Source organism: Homalodisca vitripennis, chromosome 4, assembly GCF_021130785.1.
Source record: "Homalodisca vitripennis isolate AUS2020 chromosome 4, UT_GWSS_2.1, whole genome shotgun sequence".
NCBI classification, from domain to species: Eukaryota; Metazoa; Arthropoda; class Insecta; order Hemiptera; family Cicadellidae; genus Homalodisca; species Homalodisca vitripennis.
This window is the reverse complement of record NC_060210.1, coordinates 200,408,047-200,431,976: the sequence shown is the minus strand read 5'-3', so window position 1 is coordinate 200,431,976 and position 23,930 is coordinate 200,408,047. Positions and strand designations below refer to the sequence as shown.

Here is a 23,930-nt window from a genome sequence, read left to right as displayed (position 1 = left end):
AATTACACTAGTAATTTCTCTAATAAAATTGTTTATAAAAATTAATAATGTAATTCAGTAAATTTCGAATGAAACCGCGTTTATGCTACTGTTGAATGCTTGTGTGTTTTGTGAATGTATAATAGGAAAGATTATTCTTAATTCATTCTAGAAATAGCAAGTTCTGGGTATACCGAAGTCTGGAAGAATTGCTCATAAAGCTCGGTTGACCAGAATAGAGCAGTTACGTCGTAGTCCCCGGTCTTGGCCCAGATACACTGCTCGTGCATTTCCGTTTTACAGCATTTATTTATTTGTTTATTGTACTTTCTCTCTCTGCAGTGTACACTGAACATGTTAAGACAGCAATAACAAAAGCGCAGTAGCAGTGAATCGTGGTGCGCCACAACTTCATAAACAGAAACGTATGAGTGTTCCTTGATCCACATTCTCTGTGCCTTCCTACGACCGTAGAGATGAGATCACGATAGCTGGAGGAATTGAGGTTACATCACGGACTGACGGTATTTTAGGCTCGGCAGGCAGTTGATCCGATCGACAAGCGTAGATTATGAAATGTTTCTCTTCGCACAAATATGAATAGCATTGTTGTGTGAACTTTTGATGCTGTTGATACTTTATTTATTTCTTCTTGAACACATATGTCCTATCAAATTTTCTGTTATAGAACAGATTGTTCGTATTATTTAAAGGACTGGATTGAGATTGACTTATTCTAAAAATATTCGTTCCCGTTTCTGGTATGTAGTAAAAGTATGAAGTAATTTGTTACGCAAACTTATTGTGATATTTTGAAATATGTTATGCATACAAATTTGATTATCTTCAGAGAACAAGAAAATTTACTGAAAGTCGCCTTTTTAGTATGTATATCGTTGGCTCTCGCCGATATAATTATTATTATCATTATGGCCGTTGGTTTTAAGTTTGTGGACTTAAAAAAATATAACCCGTAAGAATGGACAATCTAGAATTGTTTACCCTTTCAAAAGCTTCATATTTCAATCCTCACAACATTCAATATTGCAAACGATTAATCTTTTCTTTAGAGTGCCAATTAATCTTTATGCTTCATATGTTTGATATAATAACACTTCACTGGCTGATATAATAACAGACTGATATATTAATTGCTAACATATCGACTGTGGCCATCTTACCCAAACCAGCTACTCGTATAATTTGCATTTCCATTACGTGTTCATACTGCAATTTATGCCGTCCTCCAAAAAATGTGGAAAATCTTCAAATTTTAGTTTTTATAAGTTCAAAACGTTTTACCAATCTTAAGCTTTTAAGATTATTTACATAATGCAAATCTTCTAAACAGTTTTACTCGTAATTAAAAATAATGTCACAAATATCTTAAAAGAGCTTATTTAGAATTAGTTTTCTTCAACTCACAAACTTGCTACTATCAGTATTAGACATACCCTAAAGTTATTATATAAATTAAAACTTACAATATAAAACATAGAATATTCTTACCATTATTTGAACCTATCAAAAATAAAAACCAACATACAAAGTTTTTGATATTTTTTACAATACCAAATTCATTAAAACAGTTAATACATTAAATATTTCAATTAAATGTGCAATATGAAATTATTTCACGCACCTCATTAACGCCTTTGTTTAGTATATTAATTTTTCACATGAAAATTGAATAGACCTCATCATTGCGCATCATTGGAGCCAACACGATTCCCATTCCCAACTACGCAGCGGCCGTCCTCACTTTCTCACTTTCACTGTTGCGGCTCCATGACCCACTTGCTATATTCCATTTGTGTACATCGGTGTTTTCCTTGTAGACAATACTGTTGTAGATAGTATCTCCCAGGTGCCACAGGAGTACGCGCTAGGAATCAGTGTGGAGTTCTACAATGTGCATCGCTGGAGCCAATGCTGTTCCCAAACTCAACTGCGCAGTCGCTACTTTCTCACTCTCACTGTTGCGGCTCCATGACCCACTTGCTATATTCCATTTGTGTACATCGGTGTTTTCCTTGTAGACAATACTGTTGTAGATAGTATCTCCCTGGTGCCACAGGAGTACGCACTAGGAATTAGTGTGGAGTACTACAATGTGCATCGCTGGAGCCAATGTTGTTCCCAAACTCAACTGCGCAGTCGCTACTTTCTCACTTTCACTGTTGCGGCTCCCTGACCCACTTACTCTCTACTGTGTAGGTCTTTCCCGTGTTGGATAACACTACAATAGGTCTTATCCTTCTTGTTGACCTTCCTTCACTGCTCCATGGCGTAGAAAAGTGTGCTCTAGACTTTCGAACGGGCTTTATGGAGTATGAAGCAAAACTTTGTTTTTTCTTTGTGACGATGCCAAGAAACTACTTTCCTCATATGCCATTACCTGTTTCAAACAATAACATATTGTGTGTGAGGTAGGTCGGGAAATCCTGTCGGCGCCCGGTGGTAATCAACACACAAAACACGTGTTAGTGTCCTGGCGCGTGCATGTGTCCATCCGGCGAATGGCTTGCAACAGCCTCTGGAGGACCTTCATCCGAGATTTCGAGATGAAACTGAAATTGCGTAAACCGTTCATTTCAATTAATGTATTGTAAGTTTTTACACATTTTAGAGGTGGCGGTTAAAAACAAAATATAAAGTTTAATAATTCTAAAGGAAATCATGTCGGTGAAGACGTATTTAATTGGATCTTTGAATTTCCCCTTGTATTTATTCCTTTACACATTGTTTCCAGAGATCTTTATTATTTTTGATGAGAAAATTATTGACAAATCTGAGTGTATTATTTTTGGTTAAATTATATATCTTTTAGATTCTCTAGCTGACAAATTAAAGTACAGCAAGAAATATGTTGTGCATTTGATTTAAACTATTTGAATATGACGCAACCTTACAGCAGAATTGATGAACTTTTGAGTCTGTTTTGCCAATAATACAATTATCACTGAAAGGTCATTGATTTGTTTGATTTTTGTCACCCCTGTTTCGTTTGCATTTTTTCCTTTTTTTTGTCTGGTGGCTTCCTCGTATTTCACTTTAGTGATTATGTAAAACCACATAAAGCTGTGAATTCAACCAGCGGTTTAAGATCAAGAAGCCATGTTAATTGTTGATTGGTTCAGATCCAGCCAATCACAGTACAACTCAACCTCCACTCACCTTAATAAGCGGATGAACATTATTGGTTCTGTACTGGTGGTATAAGGTATATCGACTACAGTTGGCTTTTCATGGGCAAGTTTATGATTGTGTTTCTACGAGGTGTGAACCTGGAAACTTTGGTTATATTTAACATCGGCCGCGTAGCCTAAAAATAAGAAGTCAATTTATTGATAATTGAGTAAGATAATTTCAAATCTTCGACTTTTTAACTCGGCGTTGAAGTAGTAGTGCTAGTAAAGTTATATACTACGAAAACCAGAAGTTTTACCTTGAATATTCCCTAACGTGAATCTTGAGCCTCAACATTATATTATTGAGAGCGCTACAAAGAGGATATTACTGTAACTGTGAAGACACACCTGCTACTCTCACAGACCATTACGGTATCACACCACCTGCGCTGCACGAGTAGCGAGTAGCGTCGACCCGAATTACGGCATGATGGTGGCATCGCGTGTGGCGACTCTAGAGCGTCGCTGTTAGAGACGTCTCTTAATAAGTAAACAGACGCTGCCATAAATCCCCCGCCTAAGAAGTATTTTAGCGGCACTAATTGCCTACCATAAGTCTTCTTACTGTGAAGACGTGGGAGGTTGAGAGGGGGGGAGGGGGTAGAATTAGTGTACTTGTACAGTTGTATCTCTCACGTTACTTCTGCTCCTTAGGTATTGTCGAGAGAGTAATCTTCTTTGTCTCAAGTACATCATATTTTCCTTTTCATAATATGTCAGCGAGTTTCAGTAAATGCCAACTTGCCCAGGTCCATTAGTGATTAGCAAGAACGATTAAAACAAATAAAAAAGCGTTCTTTATCGAGTTTTACAAATTAATTCAATTTCGTGCACTTTTATAAGTGCGCCATGTACGTGGCACGGTACTAAGAATATGCCTACTGTACATCGATAATAACATGATCAATATTTGAATTTTTATTTCATTGATTGAATTATTATTATTATTTGGCTCAAAATAATACTGGAGTTATTGCTGCGAACTCAAATATCTTTTTCTGGATACTCAGAAACACATTACGAAAAGTACCGTCATACTTAAAGTAACACGTAATTGCGCAAAATATGCTGCTAATTATTTATTATAGAAATAAATGAGGAATATTCTTTAGTTTATACTCAGTTAGTAGCAACTACCGAGCGTGTATACTGGTGGCTAACACCCATTGCTCGTTTTTTTGGTATCGTCTCGTAATTTTTTTAATTTTTTAATTATTTATCAGCAGTTAACTGTGTCGATAATTATTAATAAATTAGTAGTTATTTTATCATATTTTCTATGTTTCCTGTACACATACAGTACCTAATGTCGGGTTGCAAGGATCTTCGTCAAATTGAGACGTGGCAAGTAACTGTCCTTAAATTGTATGTAGCCTAGGGGGGGGGGGGGGGGTATAAAATAAACCTAATGAAAGTAGGTGTACCCTAAAAAAGTAGGTATGTATTTTTTCGCATCCATCGATATATCAACGGCAATTAATCGTCGTGTTGAGTCAGCACAGCACGGGCCTCAGCAGTGTACACGGTTATAGGTTAGGTTAGGTTAGGTTAGGTCATGTAGGCCAGTAGGCCACTGAGGCAATGCTGACTCGAGGCTGACGCAAGGCTCTGAGGCTTGCGATCAGCTGTGTGATCAACATTGCACGGACCTCGAAAAATACAATTCTTTTTTATCAAATCCTTACCTCTAAAGATGTCTGCATCTATATTGGTAAACATTGCCTACTAGATTTCTTATAAGCCTACATAATATTTTTAACCTTAAATAATTTTAAAATCAGGTCTTGTTGGTTGCAAGAGACTTATATGAACTCAGGGGTTTCCGAGTTTATGTAGTGAGATTGTTATGTATGTGAATTTCAATGATAAAATTGACAAGATACAAGATCGTTAAGAAACCTAATAAAAGTGTTGATAAGTAACCTTCCTTGCTGTATTTTGTCCAAGTGTTAATTGGTAAACTGGTGTGTCCTACGAGATTAATATCAATATGGTCGCCAATTTACGAATTACTAAAGGTGACAATTAATTGTTTTACCTTTGAAAGGGGTAACAAAAATGTTAGGCTGGATGTAATTTTTTTAAATTCTACATTTAGTTTTTGATTCACATTAGTTTATAGTTTCGTAAGTTTTGCTAATTAAATTTGATTTACTGAACTGGTTAACCATTATGATTATTACTCGACTAAATTTTTGGTTAATTATTTTTGAAGTCACTGTTAGTGCGCAAAAATGTGCTACGCTCATCTAATCCAAAACCGTAGCTTAAAAAATACTGAAATAAGTTAAAATGTCCATAAGTTATCAAGTTTGTTCGGGAATACGAGAATATTCAAACGTACCTACAAAGCTATGAACATTAAAACCTTAACCTTACTCTCTTTAAACCAAGGTCTTCTGGCTGTAGCTGCATCCAGCCCTTGATTATATATCCTTCTAAGGATTCAGAATAGGATCCAGTTCTGTTCCCTATGTTATAGTTGAGCGTTCAGGCGTTCACCGAATCCTCACCCGCCAGTTATTGAGAACGAAATCAGATTTCTGTCCGTCTGTACGCATGATAAGCGCCTTATGTGTTGATCTAGAGGGTTGAAATTCTGTACGAAACTGTATCTGTACTGCCTCTTAATCGCTATTGAAAATTTTAAACACCGTTCGTTTTGAAAGTCTTGATTTCTGCGTCTCAAAAAGTGACTTTTTTACAATCGTCTTATATGTGACCACGCTGGCAATTACAATATAAACAAATGAGTAAACCGAGTATAATGTGAAGGTTAATAAAGGGGTATGACATTTGTCCACACATGTGATGAAATTATTACTTTGCCGGATGAGATGGTCTCATACAAGGCATGGATATTTATTTGTTTATTCCAACGGTACAGACCATTTTACAATAAGATGAAAATTAGATGGCAAATAATAAAATGTGAATCAATAGTTGACAGTAGCGTATAGGCACATACAAACTATACTTATAACTATTTATCAGTAACATACTGTAGTTGTTACTGATAAATATGTTATAAAAGTAACAGTTTACAAAACAAAACAAAAAAGTAACAACTGCAACAACAAGTAACGAAAAAGAAAATAAATACTATAGATCTCATAACACCAAAAATCCAGAATAAAATAATTTAAATAGTACTCGATAGCTAAAAATATAACGGATATGTTATGTCAACCTGCAGTGACATCTTCATAGCAAGATATCGGTAAAACAATGTTTACTCGGTTTTTTTACTGATTCAGCCTACTATTTAAACACGGACTGTAATGTGCATGGATTTCGTATACGATAGTTCAAATGTTTGCGAAAGTTGCAATTTGAGTATGTTCATTTTCTGGGAGGTCAGCGGTATATAGTAAGTATAAAAATGGACCAAGTACACTTCCTTGAGGATCTCCGGATTCTATAACAACTTTCTTTTCTATTAAATACAAAATGTTTTATCGGTTTTAATCTGACTTACCGAAGATCTAGAGTATTGAAATTTGGTACTGGATAACAGTGGTACAGTACGCAATTATATGTGCACTTATATACTTACAGGGGTGTTTGCTTAAGACTAGGGGTATTATCATTAAAACAGACGGTCTACCTTTTGGACCTTGATAATCAGTAGAGCTTTGTCACTGGGTAAACCAGTTTAACTTTATTTGTGTGGTTTTGCAAAGAAGTGGACTCACCTCTGTGTTCAGAAGATGTACAAGGAAATGTTACAATAAATGTATTGACTTTGAAATCTAGGTTGGATCCCTTAACACGTATTCACACATTTAAACCTAACCTAACCTAAGCACTACAAGTTTAGTTGGCTGAGCGTTTGCGGAGTCTCTCCCACCAGTGGGTCAATTTGTATGCAAGTGTTGTGTGAAACCACGTGTAGTACCACTATATGGCACACTGACTGGAATCGTCAGTTACAATATGGTGGTGGTTGTCGTGTACTCTCTGTAGTACGGAAACTCGTTTACCCACCATAAAAATATATCAGGATACATATATTTCTGTCGTCCTTATTCAATCGAATAGTAACTTATTATAACACAGAGCAGAATGTGTTGGTGTATATCTGTAGAGTCGTTAGAAAATTAATCAATTGACTCGCGTACACAAATCGTTCTCACGGCGTATTTCGCTTGTTTGTGTAAAGGAAAGCTTGTTAACGTTTTACCTGGAACTGGTCTTTTCCTTGTTCATGTCACCTTTCCTGGAACCCATACATTCGGCCGCACTCGCAGTTAAAAAGTGTTTGGTTGAAATAATATACAAAAAAACGTTTCTCGTAAACACCTCTAAAACATTTTATATGCTTTTAGTACTGATTGTCATCGTGTTGTAGGTTTCGACAGCGTATAAAGGATGCGCCCAACCACACCGCTTCTACAGGACAAATTAAAGCTAACATCCGGCCGCATGACCCTTAAGGTTAATTTTATTTTATCCAAACGTAGACTCTATATGGGAAATATCCATCTTTACAACAATTGGATATATTACTATCCAACTTCATACTTGTTTTTTATTAAACATTAAAACGTGGTAGACGGATATATCCGTTTCGTAACGCAGGAATTCCTCTAATCGCGACATACGGATATATCCGTATTGTTTTATTTTAGTTTATTGTATAATTATTAAGTTAAGAAAGTGCTATGAATGGGTAGGAATGCATAAATGTAGTAATTTGTAACCGTCGGGGGACAAATTGGATTGTGTTTCGCGCTAAATTTAAATAATTAATTACTGTTATCCTTTTATCGTAGTTTCGTCAAACGATGCCTGTGGATATAGCCGTATGGTGTCTAAGTGTGAAACGCGGCTACCAATACCGGTGAACGTCCAAAAATATTTTCCGTAGGTTGTTTAATTTTTGAAGAAACGGAACATATTTTAACTTAGGCAAAAATAATTTTTTAAATTCTCGAATTCCACGCAAATTGAATTTTTTCCAAATTATCTTGCCACGAGCGTAAAGGTTTTTAATATTTCTTCCATTTGCTTATAAATTAATAGTAAACGATATTTGATGTAAAGATATCTCTTCCTAAACGATTTATCGCGACGAATGGCGTTGGCCCAACACGCACCTGCAAATATAGTCATTTACGGAATCGATTAGTCATACACCCACCAATACAAACCTAAAATTTCCCGCCAACCTGCGGACCGGTTGTCGAGCCAAATTCCGCCATGAACCGGTTGTCCTGTGTCCGGTTGACATACTCGGCAAGGTCGTGGAGTAGACGTGGCGTGGGCGCCATTACTCACACCCGACTTCCTGAGTACTGTGTCAACAATAGCTCTCATACATCTACTATACCGGGCTCGATTAATTGTAACCTGTTCGCGCTGGATCCGGAGGCCAGTCTGTCCCTGTCCACTATTTGTTGTCACGCGACATACATACGTGCGTATTATAAATAGAAAAAGTTGGACGATCTGCCACTAAACCGGTACTTTTCCTACGTCAGATCACGTTGGATGATCAGGCACGTGATCTGAAGTCGGGAAAGTACCGATCGGAAATGTCCCTGGCCACCAGTGGGACCCTCGGTGGCGTCGCCACCCCGCACTTATGAAAAGTGCGGAAGAAATACATCCCCTTTACTTCACTTCTGGCAAATGAAGAAATACATCCCTTTACTTCACTTCTGGCAAATGAAGAAATACATCCCTTTACTTCACTTCTGGCAAATGAAGATATACATCCCTTTACTTCACTTCTGGCAAATGAAGAAATACATCCCTTTACTTCACTTCTGGCAAATGAAGAAATACATCCCTTTACTTCACTTCTGGCAAATGAAGAAATACATCCCTTTACTTCACTTCTGGCAAATGAAGAAATACATCCCTTTACTTCACTTCTGGCAAATGAAGAAATACATCCCTTTACTTCACTTCTGGCAAATGAAGAAATACATCCCTTTACTTCACTTCTGGCAAATGAAGATATACATCCCTTTACTTCACTTCTGGCAAATGAAGATATACATCCCTTTACTTCACTTCTGGCTAATGAAGATAATACATCCCTTTACTTCACTTCTGGCAAATGAAGAAATACATCCCTTTACTTCACTTCTGGCAAATGAAGATATACATCCCTTTACTTCACTTCTGGCAAATGAAGAAAAATATTCCTCCAGATAGTACCCACATTCTAGATCAGATCACGTGAGCGGTCGTAAAGGTACTACTATTAACATATTTATGATAACCTAATCTGAACCTACTTATATCGCGTAATGACAAGTAGTAGATAGGGACAGAGTGGCGCTTCCACTGTTGGCATTATTCATCATTTCACACGCTGTAATGCACTGCACTAAAATCTTAACTAAATGACCAGACACGCAATACTAGAAGCACAACATTCTTCCCACGCCAATCCGACTCTGGACTCAGTAAATCGCTCCAACACAGGAAACGCCTCAATTCCGCAGTTCCCTCTGACCAAACCTCCCCAATTTCCCGAAGAACGGCAGGATGCGGAAGTTGTAATATTTCCTTGGCCCTCTGTTCCCGCCGGAACCGCTGCAGCAACAAATTATTGTTTGGAACTCAACTTCTGGAATACTGATGTGATATGCGATCACGGGCAGCGCCTTTCACTGGACGTTTCGTGTGTTCACCTCTCGTTTGTCTGTTACGTCTTTACTTCTGCTTTTGGTTTGCTGAAGTAATTGAGATTATTATACTTGCGAATTGTACAGGCTTAAATCTTGCATATTGTAATCTATAAAACCCCTAAAAAGAGAAAATAACTCAAACAATGGAGAACAATATACGTAATGAATTACTCAATACGAAATCAAATTCGGACTTTATTGAGCAAGTACGTATTCTAGTTTATGCATATACAAGTTTTATACAGTTACAGTAAAATTATATTTACTTTTGAATACCAGTTTATTTTAGTGAGATGTTTTGTTTTATTGTGCTGGTTTATTAACTACGACTAAACTATAAGTATACTGGTATTAATTTCAGCAATAAAGTACATTTTTATAACATCTTGGAAGTTATAAACTGTTCTTAGTCCATCGCTTACTTGAAATAGTTAGTGATAAACTGTGCTGGTATAATATGAACAGGTACGTGCAGTGGAAAAGAGCACATAAATGTTGCCACTTCATTGAACTGTTGTCTCTGTGTTGCAGACTGCCTGAGCGGGTTGGGCATGAGGATGAAGTGTGCCTGTGTACAGTGGAAAAGAACACATAAATGTTGCCACTTCATTGAACTGTTGTCTCTGTGTTGCAGACTGCCTGAGCGGGTTGGGCATGAGGATGAAGTGTGCCTGCGTACAATGGAAAAGAACACATAAATGTTGCCACTTCATTGAACTGTTGTCTCTGTGTTGCAGACTGCCTTTGAAGCGGGTTGGGCATGAGGATGAAGTGTGCCTGTGTACAATGGAAAAGAACACATAAATGTTGCCACTTCATTGAACTGTTGTCTCTGTGTTGCAGACTGCCTGAGCGGGTTGGGCATGAGGATGAAGTGTGCCTGCGTACAGGCGGTGTCCGCCTCTTACGAGCGTCTGCCCAGCGTCGCGGCGTCTATGGGCGAGCTCTCCAACCGCTACGACGACAAGGAGAACAACGACAAAGACGTAAGTCGGTTACAGCCTCAAGGTTCATGTTTAGAATAGTCTTAGAATATCTTCCAAGTAATTAGTGATGAGACTAAAGGGGGAAGAAACCCCCCCCCCCCGCCTTAACAGAAAACCCCTAAGAATATTCGTATAACAACTTGTTTAAAATTCTGTAGATACATATTTAAATTTAAACCAAGCTTGTCTAATTTATTCATGTTAAATGGTACTTAAATTTATTTCATACACCCTGGGTTGTAGTGAGATCTTCAAACAGATTCAACCTTTACCCCCCAAAGCCAGGTCCTGGTTACGCCCCTGCATGTATTTTGGTAGGATGTAAATTATGTGTTTTAATAGCGTGGTACTTATTAACAGTGTAGGTTTACTGGTGACTGTTATGTCTTTATGTAGTGTATTGATATCAGTAAACTAGGTACTGAACAGTTTATAATATTAATGGGGGATTCTTAGAGCAGTAGTTGATAAATTATTGGGTTTTCCAAGTCAATGTCTGACTTTTGCCTCAGTCAATGCCCATAACATTTCTGAACGTTAATTTCATTTTGCTTTTAGAGGAATTTTTGCGGTTGGTTATACGTTCTTCTTATCGTTGATCGTGTGGGATACATGATCATTAAATTACTCATCTTAAAAACAGTTGATATAGTTAACGAAACAGAACCCTCTTAAGATTTTAATAACAGTTTACTTCGATATATCTGGGGTAATTAAGACACTAGTATGGTGTCTTTATTCCTCACACATTTACAAATTTCTGTCTCGAATAAATGATTATGTACATAGGAGGTAATTCTAAAACAATCCCTGACGTTTTCCTTGTCAGCTGATGTAATCGTGACGAGCCAGACTAAGTGTTAAAATCCCTTTCATTTCTTGAAGTAGTCTGTTACGTAATACCAAGTACACACAATCTCTCGTTTACAAAGAAGTCGCGATGGTTTCTAAAATAATCTGTAAAGTTACTACTGGCGTATCACCTTTAAAATTCTTGCCATCTTGTTATTTCTGCACGGCATCTGACAAATTACAGTAGACTGTTCTCGTATCTTCGGTAAAGACTGGTGGATGCACAACTAACCCCTGAGGTTTTCACGTCACGCGACATGTCGCCCTCATGTGCAGAACAACTGTCTCCTACTGAGCCTGTCTTGTCAGGTTTTATACAACTGTGAGAGCTCTGCACATAAACAATCCCAGGAATATTCCAAGCCGTGTAATTGTACTGTTGACCTTGAGACTGCCTTAATCTAAAATGGGTTTTCTCGTTGTTAGTGGTCGTTTGATTGTACTACAATCATCGTTACCTACAATCACATCACATTATTACCTTGGACTCCAAGTATGAGGCTGTTCAGGTCTGTCTGACACGTGACTTCAGGCAATTTGGTTCCGAGCTGCAGGTGGTTTCTCCCAGACTTCCTGGAACTGTTTCACTTGTCACATTCCTTCGCTGCCGCGGTTGGTGGAGGTTGAAGACACGTTAGTTTGCTTAGTGAAAATTTCAGCTTTAATTTTTATAACCTTATTCTCATTTTGGAGTATTCTAACAGTCTATCCTCTTGTTATTGCTTACTGAAAGATTCCACTCCATCAGACCAAGAATCCACACACTTCACATATATCCAAGAATTAATGACAAGTTACCTCAAACATATCAGACTTATTTTGTTACATTTCGGTAATATTATTCAATATCCTGAAAATTGGGGTCTCTGATAATTACGAACTGAGACACTTGTGAAAGGTGCTTGATAATTACGAACTGAGACACTTGTGAACGGTGCCTGATAATTACGAACTAAAACACTTGTGAACGGTGCCTGATAATTACGAACTGAGACACTTGTTAAGGGTGCCTGATAATTACGAACTGAGACACTTGTTAAAGGTGCTTGATAATTACGAACTGAGACACTTGTTAAGGGTGCCTGATAATTACGAACTGAGACACTTGTTAAGGGTGCCTGATAATTACGAACTGAGACACTTGTGAAAGGTGCTTGATAATTACGAACTGAGACACTTATGAACGGTGCCTGATAATTACGAACTGAGACACTTGTGAACGGTGCCTGATAATTACGAACTGAGACACTTGTGAACGGTGCCTGATAATTACGAACTGAGACACTTGTGAACGGTGCCTGATAATTACGAACTGAGACACTTGTTAAGGGTGCCTGATAATTACGAACTGAGACACTTGTGAAGGGTGCCTTGATAATTACGAACTGAGACACTTGTGAAGGGTGCCTGATAATTACGAACTGAGACACTTGTGAAGAGTGCCTGATAATTACGAATTGAGATACTTGTGAAGGGCGCCTGATAATTACGAACTGAGACACTTGGGAAGGGTCCCTGATAATTACGAACTGTGTCACTTGGGAAGTATCTGGGAAGGACTGCAGGGATACGACCATATAAAACTCGGATAAGAGCAACAATTGTGTGATTTGATAGTGTTTGGTGATCCCTTTTAAAATGAATTCGGTTAGTGGAACCATCCCATGGACATTTTCCTCCATCAGATTTCACAGAAAAAATCGTTTTCGGAGAGCCGAAAATCGATAATCGGTTACGTAATTGGAAATCCGGGGACGCCATTGTTGCGCGGAGAACGCCGACCGTGGTACTGTAATACGATTCTCCGGCGACAAAGAAGGCAGTGCAGCGTGTCCAAGGTGACCTTGAGGCCAGCACCAGCTGTCGTCGCCGCCGCTAACGAGAACAGTTCTTGACAACAATGATCTTGTCAACAGTGCTTACATGATTCTTGGAAACAGGATTTTCCGGACATTTGCCATCGTCCATTGATACTACGTTTCGAGATCTGCAATTTGATCTCTTCTTCAGGTAAATAATCAACCTAACACATAATTACAAACTAGGTTAAAATAAACGAAAAATACCAGAGCGTTGTGACACGCAAGTTAGGAATCACAACCACCATGTTGTGTGTCAACTTCACTATCTATAAAACATGCACTTGATAAAAATTAAACACTATTTATTCAAACTGAGCTACAGAATACAGGTCACAATACGTCTGCAGTCGTCAACCACCTACCTACAACTGAACGATGTTAAGTGTCCAGAAAGTCCTGTTTCCTTCACAATCCTTCCATTGTCAAAACATACTTGAAACAAAGAAATGATTCTTGGATTTCTCAAGCTCTGGGTTTGGAGACTCGTCAGTACTTTGTCCCCAATCCAAATTCAGCATGTTATCACATTAGATCTTATACATTGGTCCGCAATTAAAACGAAGCCTTAATTAGATCAATCACGTTAAGTCATCCAAGGTCATTGGCTGCCACATGACAGGCCTACGATAGCAGTCAGGGGTATAGTAGTGTGAAGGTGGATGCATCTCATGATCAAAAGAAATCCAAAGATAATTGAATATTACTTAATTTGAAAGTAACACGAAAGATAACAGCGAGGGCATGCATGTTCCGGCACCTAACGCTACACTAGCCTGTTTGATAGAAGATTTGCCTACATTCGTAAACATTAAGCACGCATTAGAAAGGATTTTGACCTGCGGCCAAGACCAAGGCCCAAGGATGGGAAGCAGTGGGCCACGAGGTCCCGGTAATTTTGGATGACACGCGTGGCGCAGCGAGAGCGAGAATACCACAAGATGGCGGACGGGCGAGGCAAGGCTACACGGCTACGGTTCCGTTGATGATACTGGTGAGCGGTGAACACCGTGGAGCGGTGACTTGGGGCAATGACCTCAGACCACAACAAACCGACGCGACGGTTGAGGCGAGGCGCTCGATGACTCGGGTACTGACCCATCGGGCCGGACCGGTGTTGGGGGGGGGGAGAGTCTGGATTAGTAGAGAGACCAGTTTGGTGTACGTTGTCCGGTGCAAATTGTGGTGAAACATAAACAAGTAAATGTACGGCAACGTCCTGTCTCAAGGAAGCCTATTACTGTAAACCAGCAATTGTTTATGTGGGTTACGCACTTAAACCTATTTTGTCAAATTTAAAACAGCATTACTTTAGAACTTCAAAACCTTTTGCTTATACGTTATGCTAAACATGAATCTTTCATGGACAAAAGCCGATCTTGGTGTCTTCTAACCTGCAGCCTTTTCCACATATTTGATCCTCAGCATTAAAATTTCATGGAGAAAGGCTCATCTTGGTGTTTTCTTACCTGCTGCCTTTTCCACATAATTGATGCTCAGCACTAAAATTCCATGGAGAAAGGCCCATCTTGGTGTCTTCTTACCTGCTGCCTTTTCCACATATTTGATCCTCAGCTTTAAAATGTCATGGACAAAGGTCAATGTTGAACCCCTCCTAGATGCTGCAATTTGCTCATTAACCGATGTTCAACATTAATCATCCTTCTTTGTTTGAAGTTTATTTTTGACTATGGGAGGATTGTGGAGGAAGCAGGATTTTTCCGGACATTTGCCATCGTTCAGCGATACAAAAAATCAGTAACACTACGTTTCGACATCTGAAATCTGATTTCTTCTTCAGGTCAGTAACCTAACACATAATTACCTTTAATCTTCCATGGCAATAGGCTAATCTTCCTCTCTTCTTATCTGCTGCGAACATTTCAGTGATGAGGTTTGTTTTAGAAATGATATCGTTCGAACAGATTAGAATCCAAACATTATCCCTCACGTACCTAACCTTCCCTTGTAGATCGTACGTAGTGACCACGTGGCCTATAATACATAAGGTACATGTACAGTGCACAAGGTTAACGTAAGTGTAAATATTATTGTGAAAACGTTTCCCAAATGCTTCAGTAAGACGATCTATACCTAATAACAAAGTAGGTAAAGGCGATGACCTGTTCGCGTAGTACAAGAGACATGTAGAGGCGTGGAGTATTTGTAAACAAAGATGGCGGCGTACGTAGTGGTGGAGCGGCGCGGCGGCCGTTGATAACCAGAGGTCGACAGCCCCGTGTAGTGTAGCAGACGACACGAGAATGTGAACGCCTCCTGGTGGCCGGTGGCGGTACCTTCAATTACACGGCTCCGGTTGCTCGTGGTGGGAGCCTACAGGCGGACGTGCTGATGGACAGGCGCGTGGGATCCTTAACGCGGAGGTCAGAGGTCCCCCCCTCCCCACCACGGGAGCCGGTGGTAGGGCGGGAGATGGAATCTTCTCGAGAGGATGACAATGAAGCAGCTCAATGTTGGTCAACTGGTCATCTTCTGTAAGTTATGAGAGAATAAATTACCTCAGTAGGTCTACCCCACATCGCTGCCTTTACGACGGTAACGGTTTGCACCTACATGAAGGTTTATGTCCGAAATCCGTCACCTATGTCCGGATCTGCGTTTAGATTATATTCTCCAACAAGTGATCAGGAGACTCGGGGCGCACACCGGTTTGCAGTTCTTCAGCAGTGAGTCGTCCGCAGTAACGATACTTCTGTCTCGTAGTTAAGAAAGTCAATGTCACATTACACTGTTTCATTACTCCATTTACCTTACTGCTGAGTAATGATCAGAAGTGCTTCAGTGATACCCGGGATAATAGATTAAAACAGTTAGCTTGACAACTGAGTGACATTTAGTCATAGTTGTGTAGGCGAGTCAAGACGACCCCGGCTCGTTGCATAGAGGCAAATGCAAGGCGTTAATCGCCTCTCTTGAGACTCTAAGTACAATCGTGTGCACTCGTGTTGCAGACGTAATTACTGACTTAAGCGCCTGCACAATCAGGTGATACCGCTACAATACACAGCTGCACCGTGTACTGGGCCAGGGGTACAGTATAGTATACAGTTTATATGATTGTATAAATAAGTATGTACGCCTCTACTTGCTAGTAAGGGTTCATGCTGTGTGATACCGCTACAGTACACAGCTGCACCGTGTACTGGGCCAGGGGTACAGTATAGTATACAGTTTATATGATTGTATAAATAAGTATGTACGCCTCTACTTGCTAGTAAGGGTTCATGCTGTGTGATACCGCTACAGTACACAGCTGCACCGTGTACTGGGCCGGGGGTACAGTATAGTATACAGTTTATATGATTGTATAAATAAGTATGTACGCCTCTACTTGCTAGTAAGGGTTCATGCTGTGTGATACCGCTACAATACACAGCTGCACCGTGTACTGGGCCGGGGGTACAGTATAGTATACAGTTTATATGATTGTATAAATAAGTATGTACGCCTCTACTTGCTAGTAAGGGTTCATGCTGTGTGATACCGCTACAATACACAGCTGCAACGTGTACTGGGCCAGGGGTACAGTATAGTATACAGTTTATATGATTGTATAAATAAGTATGTACGCCTCTACTTGCTAGTAAGGGTTCATGCTGTGTGATACCGCTACAGTACACAGCTGCACCCTGTACTGGGCCAGGGGTACAGTATAGTATACAGTTTATATGATTGTATAAATAAGTATGTACGCCTCTACTTGCTAGTAAGGGTTCATGCTGTGTGATACCGCTACAATACACAGCTGCACCGTGTACTGGGCCAGGGGTACAGTATAGTATACAGTTTATATGATTGTATAAATAAGTATGTACGCCTCTACTTGCTAGTAAGGGTTCATGCTGTGTGATACCGCTACAATACACAGCTGCACCGTGTACTGGGCCAGGGGTACAGTATAGTATACAGTTTATATGATTGTATAAATAAGTATGTACGCCTCTACTTGCTAGTAAGGGTTCATGCCGGTCCGTGTTGTTACGTAGGATGTATTGTTATTGTTTTGCGGGGAAATCACTGTCTACGTTGATCCTATGCTACAGGTTAATGTAGGTCAAGTCAATTTATGATGGACAATATTCAGAAATGATTTATTTATTGATACAAGTGTATTGATTTTTAATACAGGCCTGAATAATGATTACTACTCGCGATAGTATTACTAAGGGTTGTGAATCATGTTGTAGTTCGACTGATTAGACATTCGTTACCGGCTGGATATTGTTCGAGTACCTAGATATTTTTTATTCCCTGGATATTGTTGAATACCTAGATATTGTTAAATACTTGGATATTGTTGAATACCTGGATATTGTCGAATACTTGGATATTGTTGAATACCTAGATATTGTTAAATACTTGGATATTGTTGAATACCTAGATATTGTTCATACTTGGATATTGTGGAATACCTAGATATTGTTAAATACTTGAATATTGTTGAATACCTGGATATTGTTGAATAACTGGATATTGTGGAATACCTGGATATTGTCGAATACCTGGATATTGTCAAATACCTTAATATTGCGGAATACCTGGATATTGTGGAATACCTCGATATTGTTAAATACTTGGATATTGTTGAATACCTAGATATTGTTGAATAACTGGATATTGTGGAATACCTGGATATTGTCGAATACCTGGATATTGTCGAAATACCTGAATATTGCGGAATACGTGGATATTGTGGAATACCTCGATATTGTTAAATACTTGAATATTGTTGAATACCTGGTTATTGTTGAATACCTGTTGTTGAATACCTGGATATTGTGGAATACCTCGATATTGTTAAATACTTGGATATTGTTGAATACCTGGACATTGTTGAATAACTGGATATTGTGGAATACCTCGAAATTGTTAAATACTTGGATATTGTTGTATACCATTGTAAAACATCACTATCTAGAAATAGGGTGTTAGCAGGGAGAAGCTGTCCTACTATAACAGACCCGGGAGCCGTCTTGTATTATAAGGAAATAAAATAAAATAAAATAAGGAAATCAGAACTGAGAACTCAAAATGTTATTTACATCGAGTAAAAAATACACTGCTTGATAGCTCAAAATTAAATTTAGTCTTAAAATAATGTACAAGTAAAATAATTTTCTTAAGAAGCAGGTAAAATAATTTTCTTTTACAGGTTGCCGTTACTTTTTCCAGGTGTTAAAGGCTTAACACTACTTTAAAACTTAAAACACCGGAAGGGCAGGTGTTTTACAGCGAAATTGCGAAATATTTATAATCACGCTTAAGGTGACAAAACTAAACGATATTTCACAGGTGACAACTGAAAGATAATGTGATGTGTGCAAGTAGGCGTGTCGTGTGACAGCCAGTGCGGTTACTACACGTACTCGGGTCGTGCTAGGGGAGGCACACTCATGGCAAGTAGCAGTACAGCTCATTGTTAGGCACATCTCCTGGCAAGTAGCAGTACAGCTCATTGTTAGGCACATCTCCTGGCAAGTAGCAGTACAGCTCATTGTTAGGCACATCTCCTGGCAAGTAGCAGTACAGCTCATTGTTAGGCACATCTCCTGGCAAGTAGCAGTACAGCTCATTGTTAGGCACATCTCCTGGCAAGTAGCAGTACAGCTCATTGTTAGGCACATCTCCTGGCAAGTAGCAGTACAGCTCATTGTTAGGCACATCTCCTGGCAAGTAGCAGTACAGCTCATTGTTAGGCACATCTCCTGGCAAGTAGCAGTACAGCTCATTGTTAGGCACATCTCCTGGCAAGTAGCAGTACAGCTCATTGTTAGGCACATCTCCTGGCAAGTAGCAGTACAGCTCATTGTTAGGCACATCTCCTGGCAAGTAGCAGTACAGCTCATTGTTAGGCACAAACATCGACCATCTTCCTAGAAGGAAGAGTAAAAGAGATATTTTACATATCTCTATCTCTGAACTGTCCAATTGACTTTAGTGATACTTTCTAAATTTGTTGTTTCTCCAGTATACATTTTCCACTTCAGAAATTTAATAACATACTGGATTCTTCTCACGATTTGAGGAATTTTCTACTCGAGGAATTCAGTAGAGTTACAAAAAATAAAGTTAAAATACACAAAATACTATGGACCCTGTAATTGTTTGTGTTAACATGGCTGACAAGCACTCCTCTGAAATAATTCACACTTTCAACAAGCTCTTGCACTCGCACAGTCATACGCTCTAGGAAGATAGAGAAAGATAACTACTACCTAGGCTCTGTCTTCGATCTTCAGCACATTGTCAAGTCTTGTACTGCGACTATCGATTATACGTCTGGTGCGAAATGAATTGGTTACTGAACAGAAAATTGTGATCCCAAGAAGGTTAATAAGTTGATACTTGAAAGGTTTGATTTAAAAAAAGCTATGAATATGCTGGTAGTAAAGTTGAATTAAAATAAAACAAATTTATAAAAATTACAATAATCACTTTAATAAAATATTGGTGGTTAATAAAATTTATATCTACTAAGAACCCACATGACTTTTTTATTTTGTTTTCAATAAAACCGAGTGAAGTTTGACGATTATCACGGATGATTTTCGAGACCAAGATGTTTATTATGACAGTTTGTACATCGTCATATGTTACAAACAGTATAAAATGACGTGGCATAGTTTTTCTATATGTTCAATATATCAGCGTTTTTAACACCTGAAAAAGAACGAATTTTTTCCTCGAACTTAGTGTTGTAACATATAACGATGGCAAATATCGTCTACTATCCTCCCGAATCGTCCATCGTTAATAACGAACAACAAAGACTCAGTTGTATCTCTATAGTTTTGTAAACTATAAATGTTTGAAGTTAATTATAATTCGACGATTGTAACACTTGACTTGTTGGAAATATAATGAAATCTATCCCCCGAATCTCGACGAGAGAGAATAGTAATACGAGCGTATGTAAGTAACATGGCAAAGGGGCAGGCATTGACATTTTGTAAGGTGTGCAAAAAATATCTATAATCATTTGTACACATACAGATCTAAAATTCCGACGTACAAATTTAAGATAAGTATAATGCGTAGTTTTAAAAATCGTTAATTTCTAAGTAAGTCCTTGTAAAGTTAAGTTGATAATCGTTAAATTTCTGGAAATTCCACTATATTTTGCTTCACTGTATTATATTTATGTTTGTATCAGATCTTTTTGTAAAGAGTGTAATTTATTTTGTATTAATATATATTTAAGACTCTTTAAAAAAAACTGTAACGTAAAGTTTACCATGGTTAAGATGTGGTTGTACTTGTACTGTAGTGTGTAAGAAGTGCAGGTAATGGCGTTGGTTTCAACGTTATTTATTAGAATATAGGGGACATTTATGAAGATCTTAATACCTGCAATAAATTATTGATAATGTAGTGTTAATTGTGAATAAAGTTGTTGTTTACTGTGTGTATAATTTATGCTTAAAACTTTATTAATGTTATTTTATATATTAAAATCGTATACTAGAGTTTTTTTATAAACTTGAGACAAACAGGAACCGATAATTGGCATCGGACCTAAAAGTAAACCTTGAAGAACGCCAAAGACATTTAATGAGACGTAGTAGTATTCAAAGTCCTTGACAAGGAACCCAACACAGTACCAGTACAACCAGTGTATTCAGGGGGTCCGCAATGTCACCCCATTCCCAAATCATCCAAATTTTGAAATCCCCTGATAAATACTGTGTTTCATCCATTTCATAATTCGGTGAAATTCAAATTTCTTATAATTGTTGTAACTTTAATATATAATATAATATTCACAAAGGAGTATGGTCGATCCACATCTCTTTTCCCCAATGAGACGATGAATTTGACTCCTCAAACTCAAATCTTTGATACCAGCTAGTATAAATTTTAACAGTTAGAAAGCTGATAGTTTTCTTTCAATTCAGATGTAGTTTAGTAACGACATTGTATTTTGTTTAATCCTGTTGTCGTCAGTAGTAAATCAATAAAATATTCAAACCGAATTGTTGCAATAGAAAAATAACGTGTGGTGGGTATTTTGGTGGTGGGAATAGTGTGCTATCTGTTGTTGCAGATGTCATCGTGAAATACCATTATCTTCGGATAAATTGTAATACATGACCATGACGAATACAAGTCGAGGACCTGCTGAGGGTTCTCTGTACTTGGGGACTCAAGTGATTTTTTCCGATTACACAACCACTTGAACTTGTTTGTGTGTGTGAGATAGAGAGAGAGGAGCGATCCTGACATTGCGGCGCTGCGCGTGGCGGTACGTGTGAGAGCCTCCTATAGCCACCCTGCGTCATCTCGCCTGTCGTCACCGCAGGCGCTGCCCATCTTATCTGCCAAGAATGCGGGTCACGTTTCGCTGAGGCAATCTCAGCTGATAACGAGCGTTTCTCTCACAATACCTCGCCAATGTCCCTTCGCGGAAAGCGTTTTTTGTTTCTCCCAAGTATTTGTCCTCTTGGAAAACGTGAAACAAGTTGCATAACCCACCAACTTGTTTACTGGCAACTGTAAATTGAATTGTCACCCAATTATGATTATTTCTGACAACTTACTAACTAAGTTATGAAATCATACGAGAAATGTGGAGGGATGTCGCTACCAAAGTACAGTATTATAAAAAATGTGACTACCAACAAATGTTACTAGTGAATAACTCGTAAGTCTTAACCAGTAGCCTAATATTTCCACACATGGAATGTGTAACCCTCGGTGTCAGTATCCGTGAAAGTTAATAATTTACAATAGATATACGTAATAATTATCAATTTCTTTCATTATTAAACCCATCTCCCTCACATATACATGTTTGAGTTTATACGTAGGTTTGACGCAGGACAGGTTGCTCTGTTCCTGCCGTAAAGCGTTGCGTGCTCGCGACAGATTCTCTGAACAGGGAGCGCTGAGGGCCACACAGCGATGCCATTGTTAACTATTACGTAACAAGTTATGTAATAGTCTCTATTATAGCGGAAAGAACAACATTGTGCAACGGGACAAAGGCTACTGCTTTACACGTGATTTTTGTAACGTGATATTTAGCACAAAAAATAAAAAATCTGACTAACACCTTGCAACGTATTTCAGCACACACTGTCAGTAGGAAGGCCAGTGTGGTGGTCAAATCACAACGCCGCAACTCACATGAATGTAGTTGTCACTTAATGCCATTCATGTTATCATCAACGCTGTCTGAATGACCACTAAGGTGACAGGGACTCACAAGCTCTACGCTGTAACCATTCCAGCGTACTTGAGATACGTACTCCCGTGGGTTTCTGCGGGCAGGTTGCCCACCTCAATGTTTTTCGATTACCAGAAATTACTACGTTTAATTCACGTGTTGCACTATTGTACTCTCCCTATATCAACGAAGGAAGGAAAAGAGATTACTAAATATTAAAAGTAAAATAATTGGCTCTAACCTCTTAGCCAACACAAAAACTTGAACAGTATTATATCCGAAAGCTTCATGGGATAGTCGTTAACGACGATTTATATTCTGTAGAAGTTTAGTTAACCTTGTTTTACAAGAATGGGGTCAGGTAATGTCCTTATCTTATCTACTAATGCTCCAGCCACCAGTGCGGGATGCGGCGGCTGTATCCCGCGCACAGAGCTGTCAAACATTAGAGTGCATACACATATTTAGAAAAGTTTGAGTGGTTCAGTGTGGGCTAACCAGTATGTATATCTGTTGTATGTATGATAGTCTCGGTATTGTTGGAGGTAGGCTTACGTGTAGAATGTGGAAATATTAGTGCCACAGGTTTCAACACATGGGGAGACAAAAAATGCAAAATTGTAAGGTATGGTAATTCAAACGTCAATAAGGATTTTCTTCAAGTTGAAGGGTTTTTTTAGATTGCCACGGAATTCTTGAAATAATTAATTGTGAGATATTTGCTGAATAATTATAAATTAAACCAAATAAACATGTTTTAAAGGCGTTAAAGAAATGCCACCTTGTCGCCAAACAGCTGACGTACGGTCACGTGACTGCAGTCACATGCCTAGTGATGTAACAGCGGCGGTGCGTTTGTTCGTGACTACGACTACAAGAGTCCCACGTGACCACAGCACATGCCTAGTGACGTAACAGCTGCGGTGCGTTTGTTCGTGACTACGACTTCAACAGTCCCACGTGACCACAGCACATGCCTAGTGACGTAACAGCGGCGGTGCGTCTGTTCGTGACTACGACTACAACAGTCCCACGTGACCACAGCACATGCCTAGTGACGTAACAGCGGCGGTGCGTCTGTTCGTGACTACGACTACAACAGTCCCACGTGACCACAGCACATGCCTAGTGACGTAACAGCGGCGGTGCGTCTGTTCGTGACTACGACTACAACAGTCCCACGTGACTACGTCTATAACAGTACCTCGTGACAACATTCACATGTGTGGTGA

General features: G+C 38.9%; 1 protein-coding gene across 4 annotated transcripts in view; it reads left to right on the top strand.

Annotated features, from left to right (window-relative positions):
• The window catches only part of LOC124360889 (growth factor receptor-bound protein 14-like), a 426,402-nt gene that overhangs the window by 169,933 nt on the left and 232,539 nt on the right, over positions 1-23,930 (top strand). For all 4 annotated transcript variants that reach the window (XM_046814869.1, XM_046814872.1, XM_046814871.1 and 1 more), the window contains exon 2: positions 10,658-10,800. In XM_046814869.1, coding sequence (XP_046670825.1) covers positions 10,658-10,800 — 143 coding nt within the window. The remainder of the gene's footprint in view (positions 1-10,657; positions 10,801-23,930) is intronic.